At 42.1% G+C, this 21,954-nt stretch overlaps 1 protein-coding gene across 4 annotated transcripts in view; it reads right to left on the reverse strand.

Moving 5' to 3' along the window:
- Positions 1 to 919: 919 nt before the first annotated feature.
- Positions 920 to 21,954, reverse strand: part of SRPK1 (SRSF protein kinase 1) — a 46,143-nt gene continuing 25,108 nt past the window's right edge. The window contains exons 5-17 of one of the 4 annotated variants that reach the window (XM_075910476.2): positions 21,540 to 21,627; positions 20,842 to 20,929; positions 19,784 to 19,890; positions 18,942 to 19,107; positions 17,719 to 17,744; positions 16,740 to 16,953; positions 15,173 to 15,601; positions 13,393 to 13,493; positions 11,834 to 11,941; positions 9,451 to 9,520; positions 4,945 to 5,037; positions 4,478 to 4,570; positions 920 to 3,433 (exon numbers count right to left, since the gene is read on the reverse strand). In XM_075910476.2, coding sequence (XP_075766591.1) covers positions 3,249 to 3,433; positions 4,478 to 4,570; positions 4,945 to 5,037; positions 9,451 to 9,520; positions 11,834 to 11,941; positions 13,393 to 13,493; positions 15,173 to 15,601; positions 16,740 to 16,953; positions 17,719 to 17,744; positions 18,942 to 19,107; positions 19,784 to 19,890; positions 20,842 to 20,929; positions 21,540 to 21,627 — 1,768 coding nt within the window. In that variant the 3' untranslated portion in view covers positions 920 to 3,248. Of the gene's footprint in view, positions 3,434 to 4,477; positions 4,571 to 4,944; positions 5,038 to 6,630; positions 7,687 to 9,450; positions 9,521 to 11,833; positions 11,942 to 13,392; positions 13,494 to 15,172; positions 15,602 to 16,739; positions 16,954 to 17,718; positions 17,745 to 18,941; positions 19,108 to 19,783; positions 19,891 to 20,841; positions 20,930 to 21,539; positions 21,628 to 21,954 lie in introns of those variants that run through there. The other 3 variants (XM_075910478.2, XM_075910477.2, XM_075910479.2) reach the window with 3 other exon arrangements.

The following is a 21,954-nucleotide window of genomic DNA, read 5'->3' on the forward strand; positions in this document are numbered from 1 at the left end:
GTTCAATGGAGCAGATAGTGTCACTCAAGTCAGCTCAATTCACACTATCACTGGCTGCATTGTTTAGTTACCAGTTCCCCATAGACTAAGGCTACATTTAGACTGCAAGCCTCTTTCGAAAAAGAGCATCTAGACTACAATCAGTGCTTTTTTGAAAGAGCACCCAGGCAGTCTGGATGCTCTTTTCCAAATATCACAGTTTGCATTACATGGCATCTTTTTTCGAAAGAGCACTTTAAAAATAGGCATTCTTCCTCGTAAAACGACATTTTCCATAGTCGAAAAAACTGCCACATTCTTTTGATTTACTTTAGAAAGAACGCAGCAGCAGGCTAGATGCAGGGGAAGTTTTTTCAAAAAAGGCTACTTTTTTCGGAAAAAAACCCTGTAGTCTAGACACACCCTATGAACGCCCACCTACAGCAGTCTTCTGTGGAACGTAAGAATGCAGATTGCACAGGAATGCAACCACTTCTGATTTGGGGACCTTAAAGGTAGCACTACCAGCTCTCAATCCAACAATCTACATAGCAAAGTAGAACTTAGTGTTTATGGCCTAATAGTTGCTAGAAAGCAGGTCAGTTCCAGCCAGGCTGCACCCTGAACATCCACTTTACAATTAAGGATGGCTCCCTATTAGGGAAGGCAGAAGAGACAGATAAAGGAAGGGACTATTAAGTGGCAAAGTTTGGCACATGGCTATTTAAAGAGGACAACTTTATAGCAAAGTTGTATCTTCTTAGTTTCTATTTTAGTAGCAAGCAAAATAAAGATTTTGCTAATATTTGGGATTTTATCTACCTAGATTACACAATACTACATGTGAATGGGGTCTCAAGACTATATGCGTTAACCCTGTCCCCTACTCTATCAGAATAACAAACAAGTTAGAGGGAACATATCAGGAATAGAATAAGTGTGGGTTATTAAATAATCTGTTTTATTGTACTGCATTTACAAAGAAAAGAATGCACTCAAGTAGAAAGAATAAAAATGTATTTTCCTTCAGGTTTTAGACGAACATAGCAAGTACAAATCCTTTAGTGAGCACTTTATGGCAATTTGGAAGTTTAACGAACCCCAAATGAGCGAGCACAAGGGACAAGACTGAATGCCGACAGCTGCCTCTGTGTGTTAACCCACAAGCTGGCTCTTTTACTGAGATAGAGGATAAGCCCTCGTCTGGTCTGGCTGTGATGGGGGAATGGATACCTCAGAACCTGATGTGCAGACCCCATTATGGGTATCTCATTCCTTCAGGTCAGCCATGTTGCAGAAGTGCACAGGCTGAGGTGAGCTTGAGTGATGCCACCAGAAGTTCCAATCACCCTGCCAAAAAGTCTTCACAGTATTTAAACAGAAGGTTAATACAGTCCAGTCTTGTCTGTAACCCCTTTACAACAGAAACAAAATTATTCTTGGAGAAGGAATTCCAGATTCCAGGAAAATTGCTCAGCAGTTTTAAACTGTTTTGGTATATTTATTTCCTTTAATCTTAAGATTATGCATAGAGAACCTGGCTTAAGAACCCCTAAATGAACATGCAGCATGAATTTCATTAACAGCCCAGTCGGTGTTCGATTGGACAAGCAAGAAAATATAGGGCAAGATGGTTATATCTTCAAAATGGATTAAATAAGGACACCATCTTTTGTGGATGGATGTTATGAACTGAGATTTCAAACACACAGAGAAGACTGACATGTATCTTACTGATAGCTTTGGTGTTACCATCTCTAATAGTGCCTCCTTGGCCTTCTGGGAATTCGAATCCTGTGGCCAGTTTGTTCTCTGAGTTTGTCCTTTTGATCCCAAAGGCCTGTTTGGTCCACGGTGAGAAAGGGCTGCTAATAACTACCCTGCCAAAACCTTGCTTTAGAGTAGGATGCAATGAATCTAATAGCTTAGGCAAGCCTAGGAGAGACCCACTGTAAAACTACCAAACCCTACAATGCTTTAACTCTGAATTAAAATCACTGCCCCCGCAAACCTTTCTGAGAAGTTTAAAAGCTTATATAATATTCTACTGGGCAACCATATTTGGGGTGATTCTTGGAAACAGAAGCTGACTCTGTCTACAGGAAAAAGACACCAAACCACCTAGTTCAGTTCTCCTCAGGCTCATCCCCAGGTACTCAATTGCCTCTGAAAATGAAAGGCAATCCCTTTGGGAAAGTTACTTCTAAAGGCCAGCACCTACAGCAAGCTAACAGTAGCAACCTTTACATTAACCTTTGGAAATGTGGTATTTTAAAGTCAAGGAACGTGGTGTGGCCGTGACACAGATGCCACCACCCTCTCATTGTAACTCAATGGTCAAAGTACATTCCCTCTTTCTAGACTGAATGCCAACTGCTCACTGGTGCAATGACAACTTCAGGAAAGGCAATGGAAGTGCCAGTACGAGCAACACACACTGACAGCTCACTCAAATGTCTAGGAAGAGTCACCTGCAGCCCCCAACTGCCTCTCCGCTCTCCAAGCATGCACACGTCTATTCTGAAGATTGTGCGTTTAACCAGTTCCAACTTTTCCCCCCCCTTTTTAATTCCCATGTGAAGTTTTAGTCCTAGGCTCAGGTGTTTGAGTGTATAGCAGGTTTCACTGAATTCAGAAACTAACCTCAACACTAAGGGAAAATAATAGGACTAAAAATTGTTTTTAAATACAGCTTTTCATAGGATTCAGTGGCTAAAACTAAAGAAAAATTATTTGACTGATAAGAACATGACAAGTCACCCAAGAAACAACAGACACCAAGGGGTGGGTGAAGGATTTTGAGTTATCACCCAGGTACCAATCTGTCATTTCTCATCCTCCTGCTAGCTACTGGACGTGCAGTGGAAAATTGACTTGAGTCAGGGAGCTAAGAATGGATTCACAGATCTTCATATCCCCCTTCCTTGGTGTAATTTAGTTAAAGGAGCACATATGAATGCAGATCAGCTCATGCCTACATTAACAGGTAAGAGACTCAGAGGCAACTTTGTATTCCAGTCAGTCAATCTTTGGCAAAGCCCAGACAAGGCAAAGCTCACAGGATGCCCACTGGCTGAGAAGAGTCTCGGCTTAATCAAATAAGCAAACTCAGGTGAACAGGTTAAATTTATCTAAAATCTCAGAAGCCCTGAAGGAAGAGCTTCATGCTGAAAAGAAATAAGGAAAAAAAATGGATCTGGGGAGGGGCAGTTGGAACAACTGGGTATGTTGTAAACCAGACCGTAGAACTGTGGTGTAGGGTTGAAGCCCTAGGAGTTAAGCCAGGGGTGCCTGAGACACTCAGCTGCCGTAGCCCGTTTCTCTGGAATCAGCTCCAACATAGGTAATAAGAAGTCTGTGAATGCAGCTGCCTCATCTTGGGACCACTCATATTTCTCCACCAGAACTTCAAAAAGGCCCCAGGGCTTCAGTTTGGTGATGTGTTTCAGATCACCTGAAAACCAAATCAGACACGTCAACAGCAAGTCACAAACAGTACCAGAGTGGCTTACCAAGTTACTTAGGGGTGGCATCAGGACTCAAGTGTTGCTTTGGTAAATGATGTCTGGGGGCATAAAGGGTTGAATTTTAACAACTCAAGCTTCACTTTTTATAAAGCTGCCTTTGCAAGTCAACCAGTTATAGAAGAGATACTTGCAAGACTAATTTCTCTCTCCTTCTGCTTCAGTCTTAATACAAGATTAGTCACTATAACTGAAAAATATAGACATTAACACAAGAGCACCCGCTACCTGTCCTGACTTGCAGATACACAGAACCAGTCTGAGAGGAGAGGTTCTGCACATAGACAGGTGTTTCCTATTCAGACTTCTAAATCTGAAGATTACTGGACATCAGAACACAAAACACTTCAGTCCTCATGCTCTGCCCAAAGGAGAGAAGACAGATGCATTTTAACTAGGAGCTAGTGTTAAGAAGCCCTCATGACAGAAAAGTATTACCCTCATTAAGAGATTCTTGGCCTGGCTAATACAATTCTGCCAGCTTCCTACAGCTCAGCAGAATATTGCTTCCTCAAATAGAGTTGAATTATTTCAGGACTCTACAGAAGAACAAACTTGGGATTTGAAACAGCACCTCTCAATATTCACTTCCATAGGGTACCGCTGCTCTGATAGAATTAAATTAGTAGGCCAGGAGATGAGCAAGGTTGCCTAGATAAAGGAACTCAACAGCACATTAAAGCCATTAGTTGATAAAAACTGACTGCATGCCAAATCAGCCCACAAAGCCAACATACTGATCACAGCAGTGTTCGCCATCTGCTTGTGGTTGGTATGTGCTGAGATGGGAGCACTGGTATGCACTCAGTAGCCAGGTAAGAACCCATGTACAGAGCAGCACCTTGATCCTCAGCAACCGGTGGTACAGCAGCCAGAAAACTTAAGATCATGGCTTTGATGTGGTTTATAGTTACCTGGTAGGCTTCAGCAACAGGCATTAGGGCTCTCCTAGAAAAATTGTGGTTTACTTTTACCTTTTTTGGTGAAAAACTCCTTGGAATATTTTCCTGCCACAATGAGCTTGCGAGGTATTTTCCCCAGAAGTTCTATGATCAATGCAATGTGATCTGCATGTTCCAAAACATTTCAGAAAGAAGAGAGACATACATAGCAGATATCAATACAAGGCACTCCACACAGAGCAACAGCTCTGGACACCGACAGAGAGAGCAGCATGCACACCTCCATTTGGAAAACTTTTCATTCTTGTTTTCTTCACTAACTGGGAAGAAATGGATCAAGTCCAGACTTCAAATCCCCTACTAGGAGAATCCTTGGATTGTAGTTCCTAGTACTCTAGGAACTCTGGGACCTAGGGAAGCCTATACTCCATTGGTATGTGGGCTGACGTGGAACAAAAAACTGGTGTGGATGCTCCGTCTCCTGATTGTCTGCATCCCTGGTGCCTGGAGGAGGAAAGGGTGGGGGAAAAAAATACTACCTCTGTGATCGAAGAACTCCTGTGAATATTTCCCACAGAGGGCAAAGTGCCTTGGAATTCTGCCTAGCAGCTCTACAATATGCGCAATGTGGTCTAAAACAGAAGGGGAAGAAGAATAAAACAAAAGGGACAGAAAGATGGGAGAATGGAAAAGTGGCTGTAAAAGGCTTATTTCAACAACAAACTTGTGGGACAGAGTAGCTGTTTAAAGGTGATCTGCTGAAGGGGGAAGCAATTTCAGGTTTATTATGTATACAGGGTAAATGCTTTACACTTGAGAAATATTAGGAATATCCTGTTTGGTCTGTCTTAGTTATCCTGGAGTCCAAAGAATTATATTCCAGGGGTGGGTGGAAAATAGACTGCTTTTCTTCAAAGTTTTAAATTTGAACTAAAACCAATTTTTAAACAGGAACTGAAATACTTTCAGTTCACACTGCTCAGATTTCAGTCCTGTAATTCTTCCTTAGCTTTAGGATTTTCCATACCATTCTTGAACTCTTGCACTTACAAATTCAGCTGAAGGGGGAACTAGATGTCACTGTAAAAGACATGCAATTACTGAAATGCTCCAAGTAGATATACAAGATGCACAAATTCTCAAGGTTGCCAATACACCAGGATTACAAATCTATATATAAGACTGGAGATCTCTGAAACATGCTACAATCAAAGGCTACCCCAGGAGAGGACTCCAAAGCTCTCTTACTGAGATGTCACTTTGACCTGTGTTGCATGGATTGTACATCTACACCTATCTTGTAGCTTTCTGTTCCATTTGATGTGTGTTTCAAATTAGACAATAAGTAATCTAACTTCCTATAGGACACGGCAGTGCTGGTGGGGATTCATTAGCTGTGGTTGCACACGCTATCTAAATGCAGAGATTCTAATTTCTGAAGATCACCAGCTTAAGATATATACAACTGCATACGCTGTGGTGTCTGTATTCTTCAATTTGAATCAAGCAAACTCTCCTGCCTGGAAAATTATTTTTAGTGCTTTGAAATGTCTGGAAGAGGTTCCCTGTCATTGAAGCAGATATGGCATTTTTCCAATGCCTACTAAGGCTGTTCAGAGACTCCTAACCCAGAGGAATTTACTAGGGCTGTCAATTGATACACGTTAACGCCTGCGATTAACGCAGTCAAGAATTAACGTGTTTAAAAAATTAACAGATTAATCGCAGGCATTAATGCTGCGCTGCCCCTCTGAAGTGTTGCTGTGGCACTTCAAAGGGGCAGCACAATGCGGAGCCTGGGATCAGCTGGGGACTCCACATCTGACCCCGGGCTCCACTGCCACTTTGAAACACACAAAGGTGATGTTTCAAAGGGCCAGTGCCTCACAGCTAAGTCAGGGAACCCGAGATCAGCTGGGGAGTCCTATGGAACCCGGAGTCAGCTAGGGACTCCCCAGCTGACCCCAGGTTCTGGGGAAATGCCACACGGAGCCCAGGATCAGCTGGGGAGTTCCCAGCTGACCCCTAGCTCTACTGCCCCTTTGAAACATGTGGAGGTGGCATTTTAAAGGGGCAGCCTGGAGCCTGGGGTCAGCTGGGGAGTCCCCAGTTGATCCCAGGCTCTGTGCAGAATTTCCCCAGAGCCCAGGGTCAGTTGGGCAGTCCCCAGCTGACCTTGGGCTCCACGGCAGCTGCCCCCTTGAAAAGCCAGAGGCAGCATTTTAAAGGGGCAGCCGTGGAGTCTGGGATCAGCTGGGCACTCCAGCTAATCCTGGGCTCTGTGTTGTGCTGCCCCTTTGATGCATCACCACGGCGCTTCAAAAGGGCAGCGCTGCATGAAGCCAAGGGTCAGCTGGGGTCTCTAGCTAACCCCAGGCTCCATGCAGCACCGCCCCGTTAAAATGCTGTGGCGGTGTTTCAAAGGGGAGGCACACGTGATTAATTGCGCAATTAATCCCACAATTACATTTTTTAAAATCGCTTGAAAGCCCTAGAATTTTCATATATTTCACACATCAGCTGTGTAATGTGACTGTGCTTTTTAATATATGAAATGCTGTGTAAAGCCTCCACCCGAGCTATTAAATTCGAGTTACTTGATTTACACATAAATTTTCTGGAAATACAACTAACTGTAAGGTCCTACCAACACATGACTTAGAGAATGACAAAACCTGCTGCTAACTGCATTGCTGAGAACACTGTTTGAGGCAGAGCAGTTCCTTTCTAAGTCACTTTTTAATTTCTGAAGGTTCAGGGGGTAGCCGAGTTAGTCTGATACAGAAAAAAACAACAAATGGTCTGGTAGAACTTTACAGACTAACAAAACATGGAGATGGGATCATGAGCTTTCATGGGCACAGTCCACTTCCTCCGATGACTGGAGTTTTTAATTTCTGTAACTTACTCTAAGCCGCATTCCATGCTGTGATAAGAGTGTGTGTGAATGGAGACTGGAGCGTGTTTGGGGTGAGGAAAACAGCAAGGTTAAGAATGTGGAGCCAGATGATGACTAATTAAAGCAATCATGGGACACCGCTGTGCTAAGCAAACGAAGGACCCTGATCAAGAGAGATGTGGCACACTCTTCGCTGACAAACATGGAGGAAGGACCCTGAGTGTGACAGGAGCCACTCAATTCCAATAAAAAGGAGAGAACATGTGGCAGAAGCCTTCTTTTTATGATTAGCTTGCTGGGATCCATGACTGCAGGCAGACGCTCCGGACATACTATGCCTTGATTTTCTCTCTCTGCAACCTCTTTGCCCGTGTAAGTGTGCCTGAGGGCATGAGAGACAGTGTGAGTGTGTGTGTTCGTTCTCCTTGAGTTTAACTCTATAGTGAATTCTTAATTCCTCATTTAATAAATACAGATGAGTGGGGAGGTCTCCAGTGAAATTTGGAGTAACACAAACTGCACCAATTATGAGTATCAAGGGAATTAACTGATGCAATTAGACACCTCTGGAACAATTCAGAGACATTAGGATTTTCAAGAAAACCATGGATTTTCAAGAAATTACTACTCATATAGAGTAGTCTAATATGTAAGAAAGTGACAGAAATAGGAACTACACCAGTGGTGTAGAATTCTTGACAAGTCCCTTGTGAGAAAAAAAGTGACCAAGTTACATAAATTGAATTATTTCTTTAGCATGTGCAGTACAGACCAAATGGCTACAGAGATACAAAAAGATCCTAGTGAGTTGGAAGCAACTCCCCCTTCAGCTACATTATCTACTAACGTACATCTTCAAATTAAAACCTGCCTTTTGAGAACAAAAGCTTGAGGAATACCACTTCTCTACTACTGATTTGATTTTCTAGACATGTACAATAACTGTAGGCGGGCCAAGTGGTTGAGGCCTAGAAACGTTCTCTATGATTAAGCTACTGGAAAATGGAATAAATGTTAGCTAATTTCACTGCTCACGTAAGGTCTGTTTAAAGTGTGAAACAAAGCCAACGGCTCCGTCAATGAAAAGAGCCATGATTAATGCTATAGGTGTGTTGCTGAGCAACATACTAGGTAAAACTGCATTTACAAAACATTTGTATTTCTTCTGAACAATGCCTTTATATTGTCTGCTCAAAATTCAGATCTTTGAAATGGGCACTGTTATAAGCTTGCTACTCCAACAAATCAATCATCTGTATTCTAAAATGGGCAGGAGGTAGTTAAGACAACACTAGGAAAGGCTACACTCTGATTAGCTATTAGCGAAAGTGTTCGTTACACTGCATATTTATAGGGAAATTTTTCACTTGTTGCTATAGCATGTTTCTAGCATTTTGAGACTGTCACTATCTTTTTGAGACAACTTGATCCTGTGGTGAGAACACCTGCCTGGAGCTCAGACAACAAATATTCTATTCCTTGCTCTGCTGTATGATATTGGGAAACTCATGCAACTTTCTCAATTTTCCATCAATAATTGAGGATAAAGTTGTTTACACACGGAGATCCACAGACCAAAGCTCTACTTAAGAGGTGTATATATTATAAATAGTATGGTGTCATTGTGTTTGTGGAGGTACTACTAGGTCTTTCTCCCTATGCCTAATGCAGACTCAGAGGGATGGCATTTTCAGTATTACATACCCTGGCTTAATTATGCACATTTGGAATATGGAATCTTAAATCTGAGATTATGTATATATTCTACAAGACTTAAGATTCAAATCAGGAACAGAGAGAAATGATTAAAGAGATTTAGATTTGTATTCATTTTGAGCATGAAGAAGAATCACATTAACACTAATATGGAAAAGATAGCAGTAAGAGACAAGGGAATGTTTGTTAGGTATTAAGCAACAAAAACTGAGCCTTTACTGCTTAGTAACGAAAAATGCAGCCTCAGGAGCACATAAGTCCCCCTCCAATACTACTAACCTGGGCTTCTTTACTCAAGCACGCAGATACGTATCCAAACAAGGAACCTCTACTTCAGTGACTCATAACAGAAAGCTCCCCTGGCCCCCCATTCAGCTAACCCCTTTGCTAATATCCCATTTTAGAAGAGTAAACACAGACACACACTCACCTTCATCCCGCGAGTAGTCTTCTCCAGAGTGGGGCTCAAACAAGTAGTCTCCTGTGGCTAGTTCAAAGGCCTATACAAGAAAAATTAATGTGCTCAATTGTTTTTAAGTTGTCACTATTAGACATATTAGCATTGAAGAGCAGATGTAGCATTTTGGATGTGAGGAGGAAACAATTACTTGTAAACAAACCTCAAAAGACATATAGATCTATTCTAATAAGTTGTGATGAAGGCCCACGGCCATTACGGCAGATCTATTAATGTATTTCAAAAGATCATCTCACTGAGAAAATTTGGATCATGGAAAAATGAGTGTAACTGAGATGAAGTTCAACTATTAAAACATTGTACAAAACCAAGGATTCACCAGCTTGACCCCCAAACTAGACTTTGTTTTGGTTAGCGATCAACACCATGCAGCACACCTTGGCTTAAAAGCAGTTTCCATGAAGCTTCCTCCAAAAAGGCCATTTTTCACAAGTTCAACCACCTTCCAAGCACATTTTCTCCAATTCTTCACTTCTAGATTTGGAGACACAGAATTACGTAGCCCTGTATCTTCTAAATCTTCCCTATACAGCCCACAATGTGAGCCACTGAAATAAGTGTTTCTTGGGTGTCCTGATGACAAATTCTGTTTATTTTATGCTGCTTCCAATACTTAGATTTTTGATATGTTGAAGACTTTTGCTGATTTAGAACAAAGCTGCATTTTCTACAGAGCTTGTTTACAGTATTTAAGAAACAGAACCGAGGGTCATCTATACTCTGATTGTGAAACATCCACCTCTTGCCCACAGACTGTTCTCTGCCACTTTAGCTTTTATTTACAAGTAATGTTACACTATAGTTCTGATGGCTGCAAAGATGTCTCAAAACAAAGTGCAAACTAACCATCTTCCTCCTGAGTCTGCAGAAAATCTGCAATAGACTTACTGAATTAAAAACTTGGGTATTAAATCTGGAATATTACAACAATTTTTTAAACCATCACCATCAATTGCTTTAAAAAGGGCATTCGCATATAGTGAGCTCATCCTACAATCTCAAATCGCCAACACTCTGAGGTCCCACTTGGCAAGCTACCACAGCCTCCAGCTACTTTTCAATTGTGTGTGTCAAGCCTCAGTACAAGAATTTACATTATACTGAAAGGCTAAAGTCCTGAGGCAGTATAAAATAGGAATTCAAAACAAATAGACACACTACTGAAACAGCTCAGGTTGTGGGCTGCAGAGGGAAAATTTAGAAGGGTACTTCTGAAAATTCTGAGGTTCCTACCAAATTTAAGTCTAATGTGCTGCAAAGGACATGGTGACTTGGCTATAGCCCCTTAAACAATGTTGGATATACAACAAGGGAGTTCTCTATAGATCAGTGTTCTCATGAGGAATGAAATCAGATGCCAACCCAAATCATGTAGTGCCTGGTCACTGTAAGATAGACAAATAAAAAAGCAGACCCTGAAAAAGAGGGGAAAAATGAATATTCTTTAAAATGCCATTATAGCTAGAAACGATCTAATTCAAGTTCCTAAGTCACATCTGTGTTGTTTTATTGATCACAAGCGCTGCACAGGGAACAATGACATTGCATTCTATTTTGTTTCATTTATCAGAAGCACAGCTTGACTTCTCCATGGCAGGAATGAGGCCATGCAATCATATTTGCTAAGCTTGCCAATACAAAATGAGCTCTGAATAAAATTAAATACTGAAGGGAGCCAAAAAAAACCCAAGATCAAGGAGATATAGTGTAATTTGTAATCAATGGCTAGATCTCAAACGCACTTGTTTAGAGAGAAAAAAAACTATATTCAACATTTGCCAGTCATCCTAAGAACAGCCCTTTTTCACTTCAATCTTATTCACAGAATGTGGGATGATTCCTAACAAGGCTTGGGATGTGTGAGTGTCTCATCTATACAAAATATTGATTGCTAAAGCCAGAGGCATTAGAGAAACCCGGAGGCCAAGAAAGGCAGATGTAAAAGCAGCAGAAGAGAGAAAATGTTAGGTTGTCTTCTCGAATTGTATTTCTACGTCATGCAATACAATCACAAATCAGAGACAGGATATGCATAACAACTTTGGTCTATCCAGCAATAGGATGATGAATTCCAAAGAGCAGTAACTACGCTCTGCACAACAGAAAATCACATATCTGCACCACTCCTAGGTGTTTTAAGAGTGTTTGCCTGAGGAATGAGCACATGGGATTTACCAAACCTAGAAACTGCCTGGTTGCTTTCCTTTAAACCCTGGCTCTTTTGTTGGAGCCAGAAATCATTCTGTGGTCCACAGAGTACACTCTGTGCTGAAATTTCCCAGAATTCTCTGCAGCCACTGACTACTGAAGATACACGCTGCATGACCAAACTCACCATACAGGCTGTGCTCCAAATATCAGCAGGAGTGTTATACCCGGACCCTATCAGCACCTCCAGGGACCGGTATTGCCTTGTCTGAATGTCCTCAGTGAAGTGCTTGTGCTAAAGAAAGAAAAGGGATGCTGTTGAGTTCTCAAAAGGAAGAGAATTAGTACCAGAGATATGCTATTTTCCGAGAGATCTTGAAGATGAAACATGACAGACATTTTAATTAAACAGTTTCTTAACTTTCAAATGATTAAAATGCCCTTACTAGAGGCACTTTTCATAGATAAAATAGCCTAACAATTCAGATGACAGCAAAGAGTAGAAAGAACAGGTGAGAATACCAGTTTCAAAGTTGAACAACAATTTGACGAATGTTATCAAGTGACTGTGACAGGTAACCTATTTTACATCTGCCAGATGCCAAAGGCTTCTGTCAAACATGAAGACGTGCAGTCTACACATTAGGAACCATGCTTATTAGATGTATTTCATAGCTATTAGTTTGTGTGCTAATGCTCGTGAATTCCGAGAACGCGGATCACTAAATCATACCACCACAAAATTAAGTGAACAACAAAGCTTTTGCAAACACATTTTAAATAAAGGTTAACCTATACTAAAATACCCAGAAAGATACATTTCTATTTTAATCACTACCAAGAAGCAAAAAACAAGTCTGGTGGCACCTTAGTCCAACCTTCTCCTTTACTAGAAGGGATGTGGCAAAACCACCTAAGGCAGAGAAAGAAAGCCCTTATAGCAGAGGTTCTCAAACTTTGAAACCGCAACCCCCATCTAAGTTGCTTGTGACCCCACCTCCCCCCGGGGGGGTGAGGGGGGTAGGGAGAAGAGGGTGTGTTGGGACCCACAGTTTGAGAAACACGGCCTTATAGGACATTGTCTCATCAATAGTTGCAATTCAAACAGAGAATCCTGAATTTAAGATTTTTCAAGGGACTAAGACTGTTCCAAACCATTTTGCTATTTGAAATAATGTAAATAGATGTTCTTTGCTGCACAATAAAGCCTTTAAAAGCCAAAACTATTTCCAGTTTATCTTGCATGCTCAGGAGTCACAAATGAAATGGTCCTTAGAGTGCATGATCTGATAGGCTGCAATAAGGCACATCAGTAAAACATCAGGAGGACTCTCTGAAAACTTAAATATTAAGGATTAAGAAGCTTCAGGTGGTAGCCGAGTTAGTCTGTAAAGGAAAAAACAACAAATGGTCTGATCGTACTTTATAGACTAACAAAACATGTAGATTGGATCATGAGCTTTCGTGGGCACAGCCCAATTCTTCAGAGATCAACTCTGTTCATCTGAAGAAGTGGGCTGTGCTCACGAAAGCTCATGATCCCATCTCCATGTTTTGTTAGTCTATAAAGTGCGACCAGACCATTTGTTGTTTTGTTAAGGATTAAGTTATCCCTCAGGACACTGAAGGTGAACCACAAATGTTTTACACCTTTTATTTTTAAGTAAATACAGTCCCCATCAAGCCCAGTCAATTGGGAACAATTAGCAACTTTGGTAACTCAACACTGAAAGGTTTTACACTTACCACCCAGCAGGCATTTCCTAGATCAGCTATCTTCACTTTGAGCTTATCTGCATTCTTGGGCTCAAGGGGATTAAGGAGAAAATTCCCAGCAGTGGATTTCCCTAAATGCAATATGCACAACAGCTGATTAAATCTGCAGGGACAGGACCACCATCTGCCACCCAAACCCCACAGGAAAGATATAGGTCAATTACCACAACTCCCCTCCTCCCGCAAACTAGCTACTAACCACCAACCTCCAGTCCATATCTTTTTAATACCACAAGCAAGGGGGATTTTGATTGTAAAATTGACCCAACTAGCACTTTCTGCTCAGTACACATGTATGCAAGAGCTCCTCCCCCCTGTGCTGCACAATGAAGACACTGAAATATTAGCAGAACAGAGCATGTGCAAGGGAAGGAAAATGGCTGTGTTTGAGCTCTGCTAGCTTGGCCTTTTAAAAATTAATTTGTTTACATGCAAACCGGCTCTTTGACAGGGCCGACACCAGCAGAATTTTAAAACACTTTCTGCAGCACTGTTAAGGCCTACAAGAGCCTGAACCCTAAGGAAGCCTTCTTTAAAGTTACAAGGGTTAAATTCCAAAGATGACAGCACCACTACCCATAGCAACAATGCAGATGGCTGCAAGGTCTAAAGTGTACAGTTAGAACAGGGATGGATATGCTGGAAACAAAGAGTGGGGGAAATCATTAAACTGCATCTAGTAAGGATTCCTAAGTGCAGTGGGAAAGCAGTTCTGACAAATGAGGTGTGTCTAGTACTCTAGCAGAGTCATCAACAGACTCAATACAAGCGGAGTTTGGATACTTTGTTAAATTTCTTTTTAGCTCTTACATTCCCTTAAGTTTCCTTGATAGCATTTTAAGGAGTTAATCCTACAATACAATTTAGTTGACAAAGTGCAGGGATTGTTCTCAGTTTGTTATTTTGAAACTCGATTTGTCTGACTCAAATGAACAGTAGTTTAATCGAGTTTAAATGATACCAAGTACATCTTTGGGTATGTCTCAAAAGAGTTTTGTTTCTCCATCATACAGATTTTGACATCAAATGAGTTTTGTAGTTTGTTATCTCTTGTTACAACCAACCCTATAAACCAACTTGAAGTCTTTTCTCTTTACGAGCAAAAAAAACTTCCTCTGCCCATTTACACTTCTGGTTGAAATGCATTTTTCATTCTGTAATGGAATATCGCTTAAGGAAATCAGGATAGAAAAGTAAAGCCCGGCTACTTTTAATACTTTGTGAGAAAAGTTACTTTTGGATCCTGCCACCGTAAAAATTGGGATGTCAGTACAAGCCTTCCTATATTGCCCTATATTCTGCCAGTCCTCTTCTCCCTCACTCTAGTCCAGGCATCTCTCGCACGCCAAGGTTAAAAAGCAGTTGTGTCTTTGCGTTCACGAACTCCACTGTGCTACCCTATACTTCCACCCAGTTCTTGATTTTAAAAAGCAAGGATGTCTGAACTAGAGTCAGAAAACTGAGGGAATGTTCCCATTTGAGGCATAATCCTGATCATAAACAAACATACTTGGAAAAGAATGTTACTGGTGCTTTTTAAAGACGGGAAGGGCAGAATGAATTATATGAGTGTGCATTATAGCATTTTACACACACTGGAATCCATCATAAAGGCACAACTGCTTATCAATCCAAGGCTGTAACCCCACAGACAGATCCTCAGAGTGGATATGGCTTCAGGTAGAGTCAAGTCAGCCCACATAAAGCCTCCATAGGACAGATCCCCTAATAGGGAGGGTTCCTCTGGTACCTTTATTCTCAGATGTGCCATTATTTTCATTCTCATCCTCTGAGGGTATTTCTGCCCGTATACTCTCTTGCAACTGGCTTATCTCCTGCTCATTGAACGACTGCTCTTCACTAGAAGTGGGCTGATATACCATGGAATCGAGAACCTCAGAAATTAAGGGCACACGTGAGTCCGACATTTCTTCTTGTGACCGGTTCTCTGCATCTCCATTATGCTGGATGTAATTACAAGTGTGGAAACCATCCTTTGCTAGGGCGTGCTCATCACAGTTATTGGCATTATGAAGGTCCTCCTCAAGCGTCTCAGACCCTTGGTTGGAGTCTGAGAAGGCAGTCATTTGTACCATCCCATTGCAGTTGATTTCTGGCATGCACTTTTCCATGCTGCCTTCCATTAGGATAATTTGCTCTTGCACATGGGCATCTTCATCTAAAAGAAAAAAAAGCATCAGAAAACTCAAAAGGGACAGGGAAACTTAAACATGGAGTAATACCTACAGCAAGACGCTGAAAGAGCCCCAAAAGCTACAGATTGGACCTCCCTAGCCCAGCACTGAACAGTCCCAGATGAAGGAATTTGCCAGACCAGGAAAGGAGCCCTGCTACCAGCCCTCTCACCCTGCCACCCCTTCCTGTCACTGGCTCCTTCAGCCCCGCTGCCAGCTGGGCGGCAGGGCTGCTCCAGCCTCACTGCCAGCACAGCAGCCTTGGCCCTGCTGCCACAGCACCAGCCCTGGCTGAGCTGCCCTGTTCCCAGCTGGGGCCGTGACAGCACCAGTTCCACTGCTGGCTGGCATGCACCCCTGATCAGGCTGCCTCAGGCCCAGCTGAGTTGTCATGGTCCCGGCTCTGCTACCGCAGCTCCCGACTGGCTTCCCCTGATGGGCTGCCACGACCCTGCCTTACTGCCAGCCAGGCTGCTGCAGCTCTGCCCCTTGCTGCCAGGCCAGCACACAGCCCCAATCGGCCTCTGTGGCACCAGTCCCGCTGCTGGGCCAGCACACACAGACTGCTCTGCCTCTGGCTGGGTTGCGGGCTGCCTCTGCCCCACTACCACCACCGGGATGCTGAGGCCCTGGCCCTGCTACTACAAGCCTCACCAGGACTGCATCTGAAAACTTAGGTCACCCTTGCTATACTGCTCAAGCCTGTGAAAAATGTCATGCATTGTGTGGTGTAGTTAGGTTGACCTAAACCCACTATAGGGCACAGGAAAGACAGTGGAAGAATTCCTCTGTTGATCTTACTACAGTCTCGAGGGGGTGGATTTACTACGGGACAGAAAAATGCCTTTTGTCATGGTAGGTGTCACTCTACAGGGGCACAACTGCAGCACATGCAATGTAGACATACTATCCACAGCATAGCTACAGCATGAGTGGAATATGGTAGCAATTAAATTAAAGTTCAGCAGCCAGCACTCACAAGGCTCTTGGACAGCATTCGAGACCTGTTCACCACATGCTGCAGAGAGGTACAATACAGCTCTACCAGTGTGGCTGATGGAATGTTACTGTGCTTGTTTAAACACCCTTGTGTGCAACCCACGTGACATTCTAGATGCATACCCAGCTTTTCTGGTACCCCTTCATCAGGTGGGCTCTCTTTTAAGAGCATCTCGAGAGAGTTCTGAGTTTCTTCCTGCTCTTCAGGCTGTTTGTGTACAGGGCTTGCCTCCTTCTCCATCTCCTCGATCTCCTGCATTCGCTTCTCCAGAAGCTCCGCCTGTCGTTTCTGCTTTTTCTTTAATTTTTTTTTCTTATTCTTTGACATTTTGTCAGCCTGCATGGAAATGGCAGACACTCTCACAGCTGACTTGGTATTTATTCCAATAAAACCCCTACTTAATCAGGTTTTAGTTTTTAGTGAATTTTTCAGACAACCCGGAAGACTGAAAAGTCCTCTCCCATACACAGAACAAATGCAGCAGTTAGGAAGGCCTACACCTACTGCCAAGCTAACGGGCTTCAGCCCTGATAGGAGGGAACAGAGTTCACACTTCAAGCACCATAACCTATGTCACTGGGAATGCCATGACAAGCGTCAATTCTGGTGGTATTTTTGAGATATACACTCTGATAATGCAGCCTCTCTTTCACAGGCCAGACCCCCATTAGATAGGAACAGCTTTGTTGCAGTACATGAAACAGATTCAAATCTGCAAAAGAACTGACATTACCAAAGATCACTTTGGCTTTTCAAAGCTCCTCTCTGCCCCCCGCATTTTGGGCCACTGCAATGGCACACAGCTGAGCTCTGGAAAATGCTAGTGATCTTGGGAAGCTGATCTTGCACAACTACTGTTACTGGACATCATTCGGTGACTAGCTGTACCTATAACAGGAATTTACATGCTCACCTAAGTGTTGGCCAAAAAGCCACGCACTGAACACTTCAAGCTCCTTTTGCTAGGTTTTCAAAGTAGGCTTCCACTTACCGCATTATAGAACAAAACCACAGAACAATTCTAAACAAGCTGTACACCTGAATGTATGTAGACAGCACACATTTACACTTACAGGCAGACAAAAAAGTTACTACACTTACTGGTTTGGGCTGTGGTGCAGTACTCACTGGAAGAAAGAGAGAAATAAGTTAGTGTACTTGTATTATAGATTGCAATCACATTACAGGAAAAAAATATAACATAAGCAAAAAGTAGATTTAACTACTGTAAATCAGGAACATTTTTCAGAGCCCCACTGTGTTTCCCTGTACTCTTGAAATGTAAGCTGCACTGAAAGAAAAAAAGGGATTGCTTCCTTATCCCAAAGAACTCAAGTGCATCCTCCAATTATGAAAGCTTCAAACCTCAAAAGAGGGACAGAAGCATCTGCCAGAAAGAAACGATCTGCAGCATATTCTATTAGACGAGTCAAGCTCTAATTAGCCAGACTCACTTCACTGGTGACCAGGAAACAGGGACTTAAATTGTGTAACAGCATGGTAGGATACTTGCTTCATGTGTTGTACATTTTGCTTAAGCCAAGCTGTCAACTGGGATCCTGGCACCAGAACACACAAACTCTGAGGGAGCCTATTAGCTTAGCTGGCCCAAGCTGTGCAGAACTGGCCTCAGCCAAAACCTGCACTTTACATATTGTATAGACTGGCAGTGACCAACAGGTCCTGGGGACTGTGCACTGGCACATATGGAGATGTTAAGGAAGAGTGTTGAGAGTATAGGTGTAGACTTCAAATAATGAAGCCTGGCCTTTGCCATAGAAATCAGATATTGCGTTCACACAACAGGGAAACAGCTTGTGTTGGTTTAATCCCCTTTCAGGCTGGCCCTGCAAGAAGCCAAATGTGTAGTACTGATGTCATTTCATCAAAAGTTTGCCAAAATACGTCCACAGAATTGCACAAGGAAAGGAATTTTCCGCTTTCTGGAGGTTACAAGGAGGTAAGTTTTTATAGAACACATTCACACGCACTCAAAACAGTGCTTAAGAAAATACCAATTTGACATTTATATAGTGCTTTCTGTAGGAGTCTTTCAGAATGCTTTACAAATGATTATTTTACCACCTAGTCTATGTCAGAGTAATACTAAAAGCAAATGTCAATGACCATGTACGCTGTTTTTAGACTGACTAGTTTCTTGTGGGGACACATAACTAGTACTGCAGTTTATGACTGGCTTTATAGAAATGGTTTGAAATGTTATTCCTTTACTTGGCAATGCCAAGACAAGAACTAGAGAATTTTTCCTTGTCAAATCAGTTACAATCTTTTTGGACTCTGCCAGTTTTCCGTAGTAAAGGCACCTGCAGAGCCAGACGGAGGGGGTGCCCCAGATCTCTGCCATTCTGTTGCTTCTGCGGCCAGCCTGCGGATGTATTGCTCATTAACGCACAGGAGAATGTTCTCAGGTTTAATATCTGTATGGATGATTCGACACTTGGTGTGTAAGTAATCCAGACCCTGCAGAACCTGTGCATAGTAGAGAAGAAAACAAACATTCATGAGATGCACACATTGAGTATATCAGATGTGAAAGGATGAGAAAATAATCAAAGTTCAATAGTTATCTAGGTAATGAACAGGTATTTTCAAGTTAAACACCAGGGCTACCGTGGGGTAGTTACTACAAGTTAAAAGGAACTTTGTATACTATTTTAACTAGGTAATAAGAATATAATGCTATCTTCACCTCTATTCCTCAACCTACCAGTATTTTTGCCTTTTAGTGATGTACGAGAGAAGAGTATAAGGCCCCTAATCACCCATAAACAGGTACTGTACTCAACAAAAGAGTGAGCTTATAAAAACCTGTAAAGGAAACTAGTCATTGAGGGAAAGAGGAGGGGACTTCCTTCCCTTCAGGAGTAACAACATTTGGTGGGGACCAGGGGATGAAAAGTCTAGGCAGCCTGTTTTTGCTGTTAGCATACAGGGATTTATATTATGCACAGTCACTATTCAAAGCAGCTAAACAGACGGCAGAGACCGACTGCTGAAGCCACTTATCTGTAGTTATTTTACGTGAATATATTATTATAAATGTCTTCAACTTTCATTTCATTCATTTGATGGAAGAGCAATTAGAGTCCCAAAACACAGTTCTCACTGGGGTCTGGGTATTACTACAGTGAAAGTTGGAACATGCCTGTTGGATGATTCTTTTCACACAGGGGAGTGGAAGGCCCTGATAATTTGACTTGATGATCCACTTCAGGAGATGATGCCCTAGAACTTCAAACACCATACAGATGTCTGCAGCAGAGTCAAGGAGAAAGAGGGACACACTGAACCAAAGAGAGCCCGGAAGTCTTAAACAACACTGAAAATAAAGCAGCGCTGCTACTTTGAAGTACCACTTTCTGGTAGAGGCAGAAAAGGGGGGAGGGGGGGGAGAGAGACGGACTAGTCAATTACCATGTTGACTATCTGATAAGCATTTGCTTATCATCGACTAGTCCTTCACATCCCTAAATGGAAGTCACTCATTCTGCAACAGAGGGAGATATGGTGCAAAGACAGTTCTGGGAACAAAATTTCTAGACCACAAGTTACAAAGAACCCAGTAAAGTACTTCATGTCAAGCAGAACGCTTATCAGAGTCTGCCTTTGTTCTTGATATTACAAAGATACACAGGACCTTTTTGATCCAGTATTAAAGAGTTTCTAAGCAGGTCATAAGGTTGTGCTTTAGAAACGATACTGGGCCTGTAAGGCTGCCAAAACAGACATCCTTACTTAGAAACCTATCTGTGCTGCTAAATTATAAGCCTCTAATTTAGACTCAGCACTATCAGATTAATCTCTGATATTGCACAATACCTTTTTTTTTTTTTTTAAACAGGTTTTTAATGAAATACTGCAGATGGCTTGTTCAAGGTTAAAAGAGGAAAACCCCAAGATACTGGGCTATTTATTTCTAATCAAGTTCAGTCATGCTACCTTAAAGATTACAGCACGACTCAGCAGGACTGTCCTTTTCACCCTATGTATATGGTCACAGAGTTGCGGATAGATTATTCTAGGCCTATGCTCTGCATGCAACTATAAGGCCCACTAGGAGGGGACTGTTTTATTGGAGATTTGGTTTGGACAGTAAAACAGCTGAAAGAGACATTGGTCACCCCCCGCTGGCAAGAGAGCTGCACAGGAAACTCCCACACAAACTCAATTCTGTGCCTTGTCATATAGTCTATAAAAGGATACGGGAGCCATTGACTCCTGAGATCTTGAAGTCGTCTAGTAACTGAACCACCATCTCTCTATTTGGATCGTTGGGGTCAGTGTTACGGACCTGCATGGAGGAAGACAAGTAACATGAGATAAATCATTGAACAGAACTCCTAGACTAGACATCAGTGGGGTGTAACAGGAAAGGGGGAAAGCAGGAGCTGTGCTAAGCAGTGCTAGTAGTACCTAGAATGGTGTATACCTCCTTCAACCTTCCCAACAATCCATTAAACAGCATGTAACATGAACATTTTATCATCAGACCAATAAAACTTGCACGAAAAACAAAAACACTAGCTCTACGTGACGTAAAGTAGAGATTAGGGGGCAAGGAGTCTCAATTATTGTATGATGATCAGAAGCTACCATCCATATTGGTTATGAGCAGTTCCCATGGAGGAGATAAGTGCCACCTTGGAAAAGAGATTAAAACGTGTTGAATGGTGTTCTATAAGTCAGTTTGTCAGCTTTACTTATTCTTATCCATTTTTAGATCAAAGATAGAACCCATCCAAAGACTCAACTGGTTGCTTGGGTCTGTAACTTACCCCTCTCATGTACTGTGGAACCCAGAGGTGACCCCTAAGTACAAGAATCTATCTTCCAAATGGAATGGGGTATTAACTCTGAAAATGGAGAAAGCTGAAAACAGCTTTCTGCCTTCAGACACTCACTGATTTCAGCAGTTTGATTTCATCCAGTGCTGTTTCTGTGTAATGCTCAGCACTCTTCACTACTTTCATAGCGACAAACCTTTTCCCCCTAAAACAGACATAACAAGTTAGTGATAAGTTGACCTATTCAAAGAGGTAGTCTCTAGAATTCGCTTGTTTCACTTGCATCCAAGACCTGGTTATTAAAGGATTGCTTTCTTAATAACATGGAAGATAAGTGCTAATTTACTCATGAGAAAACTGTCTCTAGAGTGCCTATAAAACCCAATTAGTTTCCTTTGCCCTACATATTTAGGACAAACTATAGCTTGAGTGGCCATTCTGTCCACTAACATGCATGCAATATAAATATGAATACTTGTGCCCATACTACTGCAATAATCTTTTATGACGTATGCACAGTCCATGAAAGATA

The sequence above is a fragment of the Pelodiscus sinensis genome, chromosome 27 (genome assembly GCF_052426305.1).
Source record: "Pelodiscus sinensis isolate ZL-2025 chromosome 27, ASM5242630v1, whole genome shotgun sequence".
Lineage (NCBI taxonomy): Eukaryota > Metazoa > Chordata > Testudines > Trionychidae > Pelodiscus > Pelodiscus sinensis.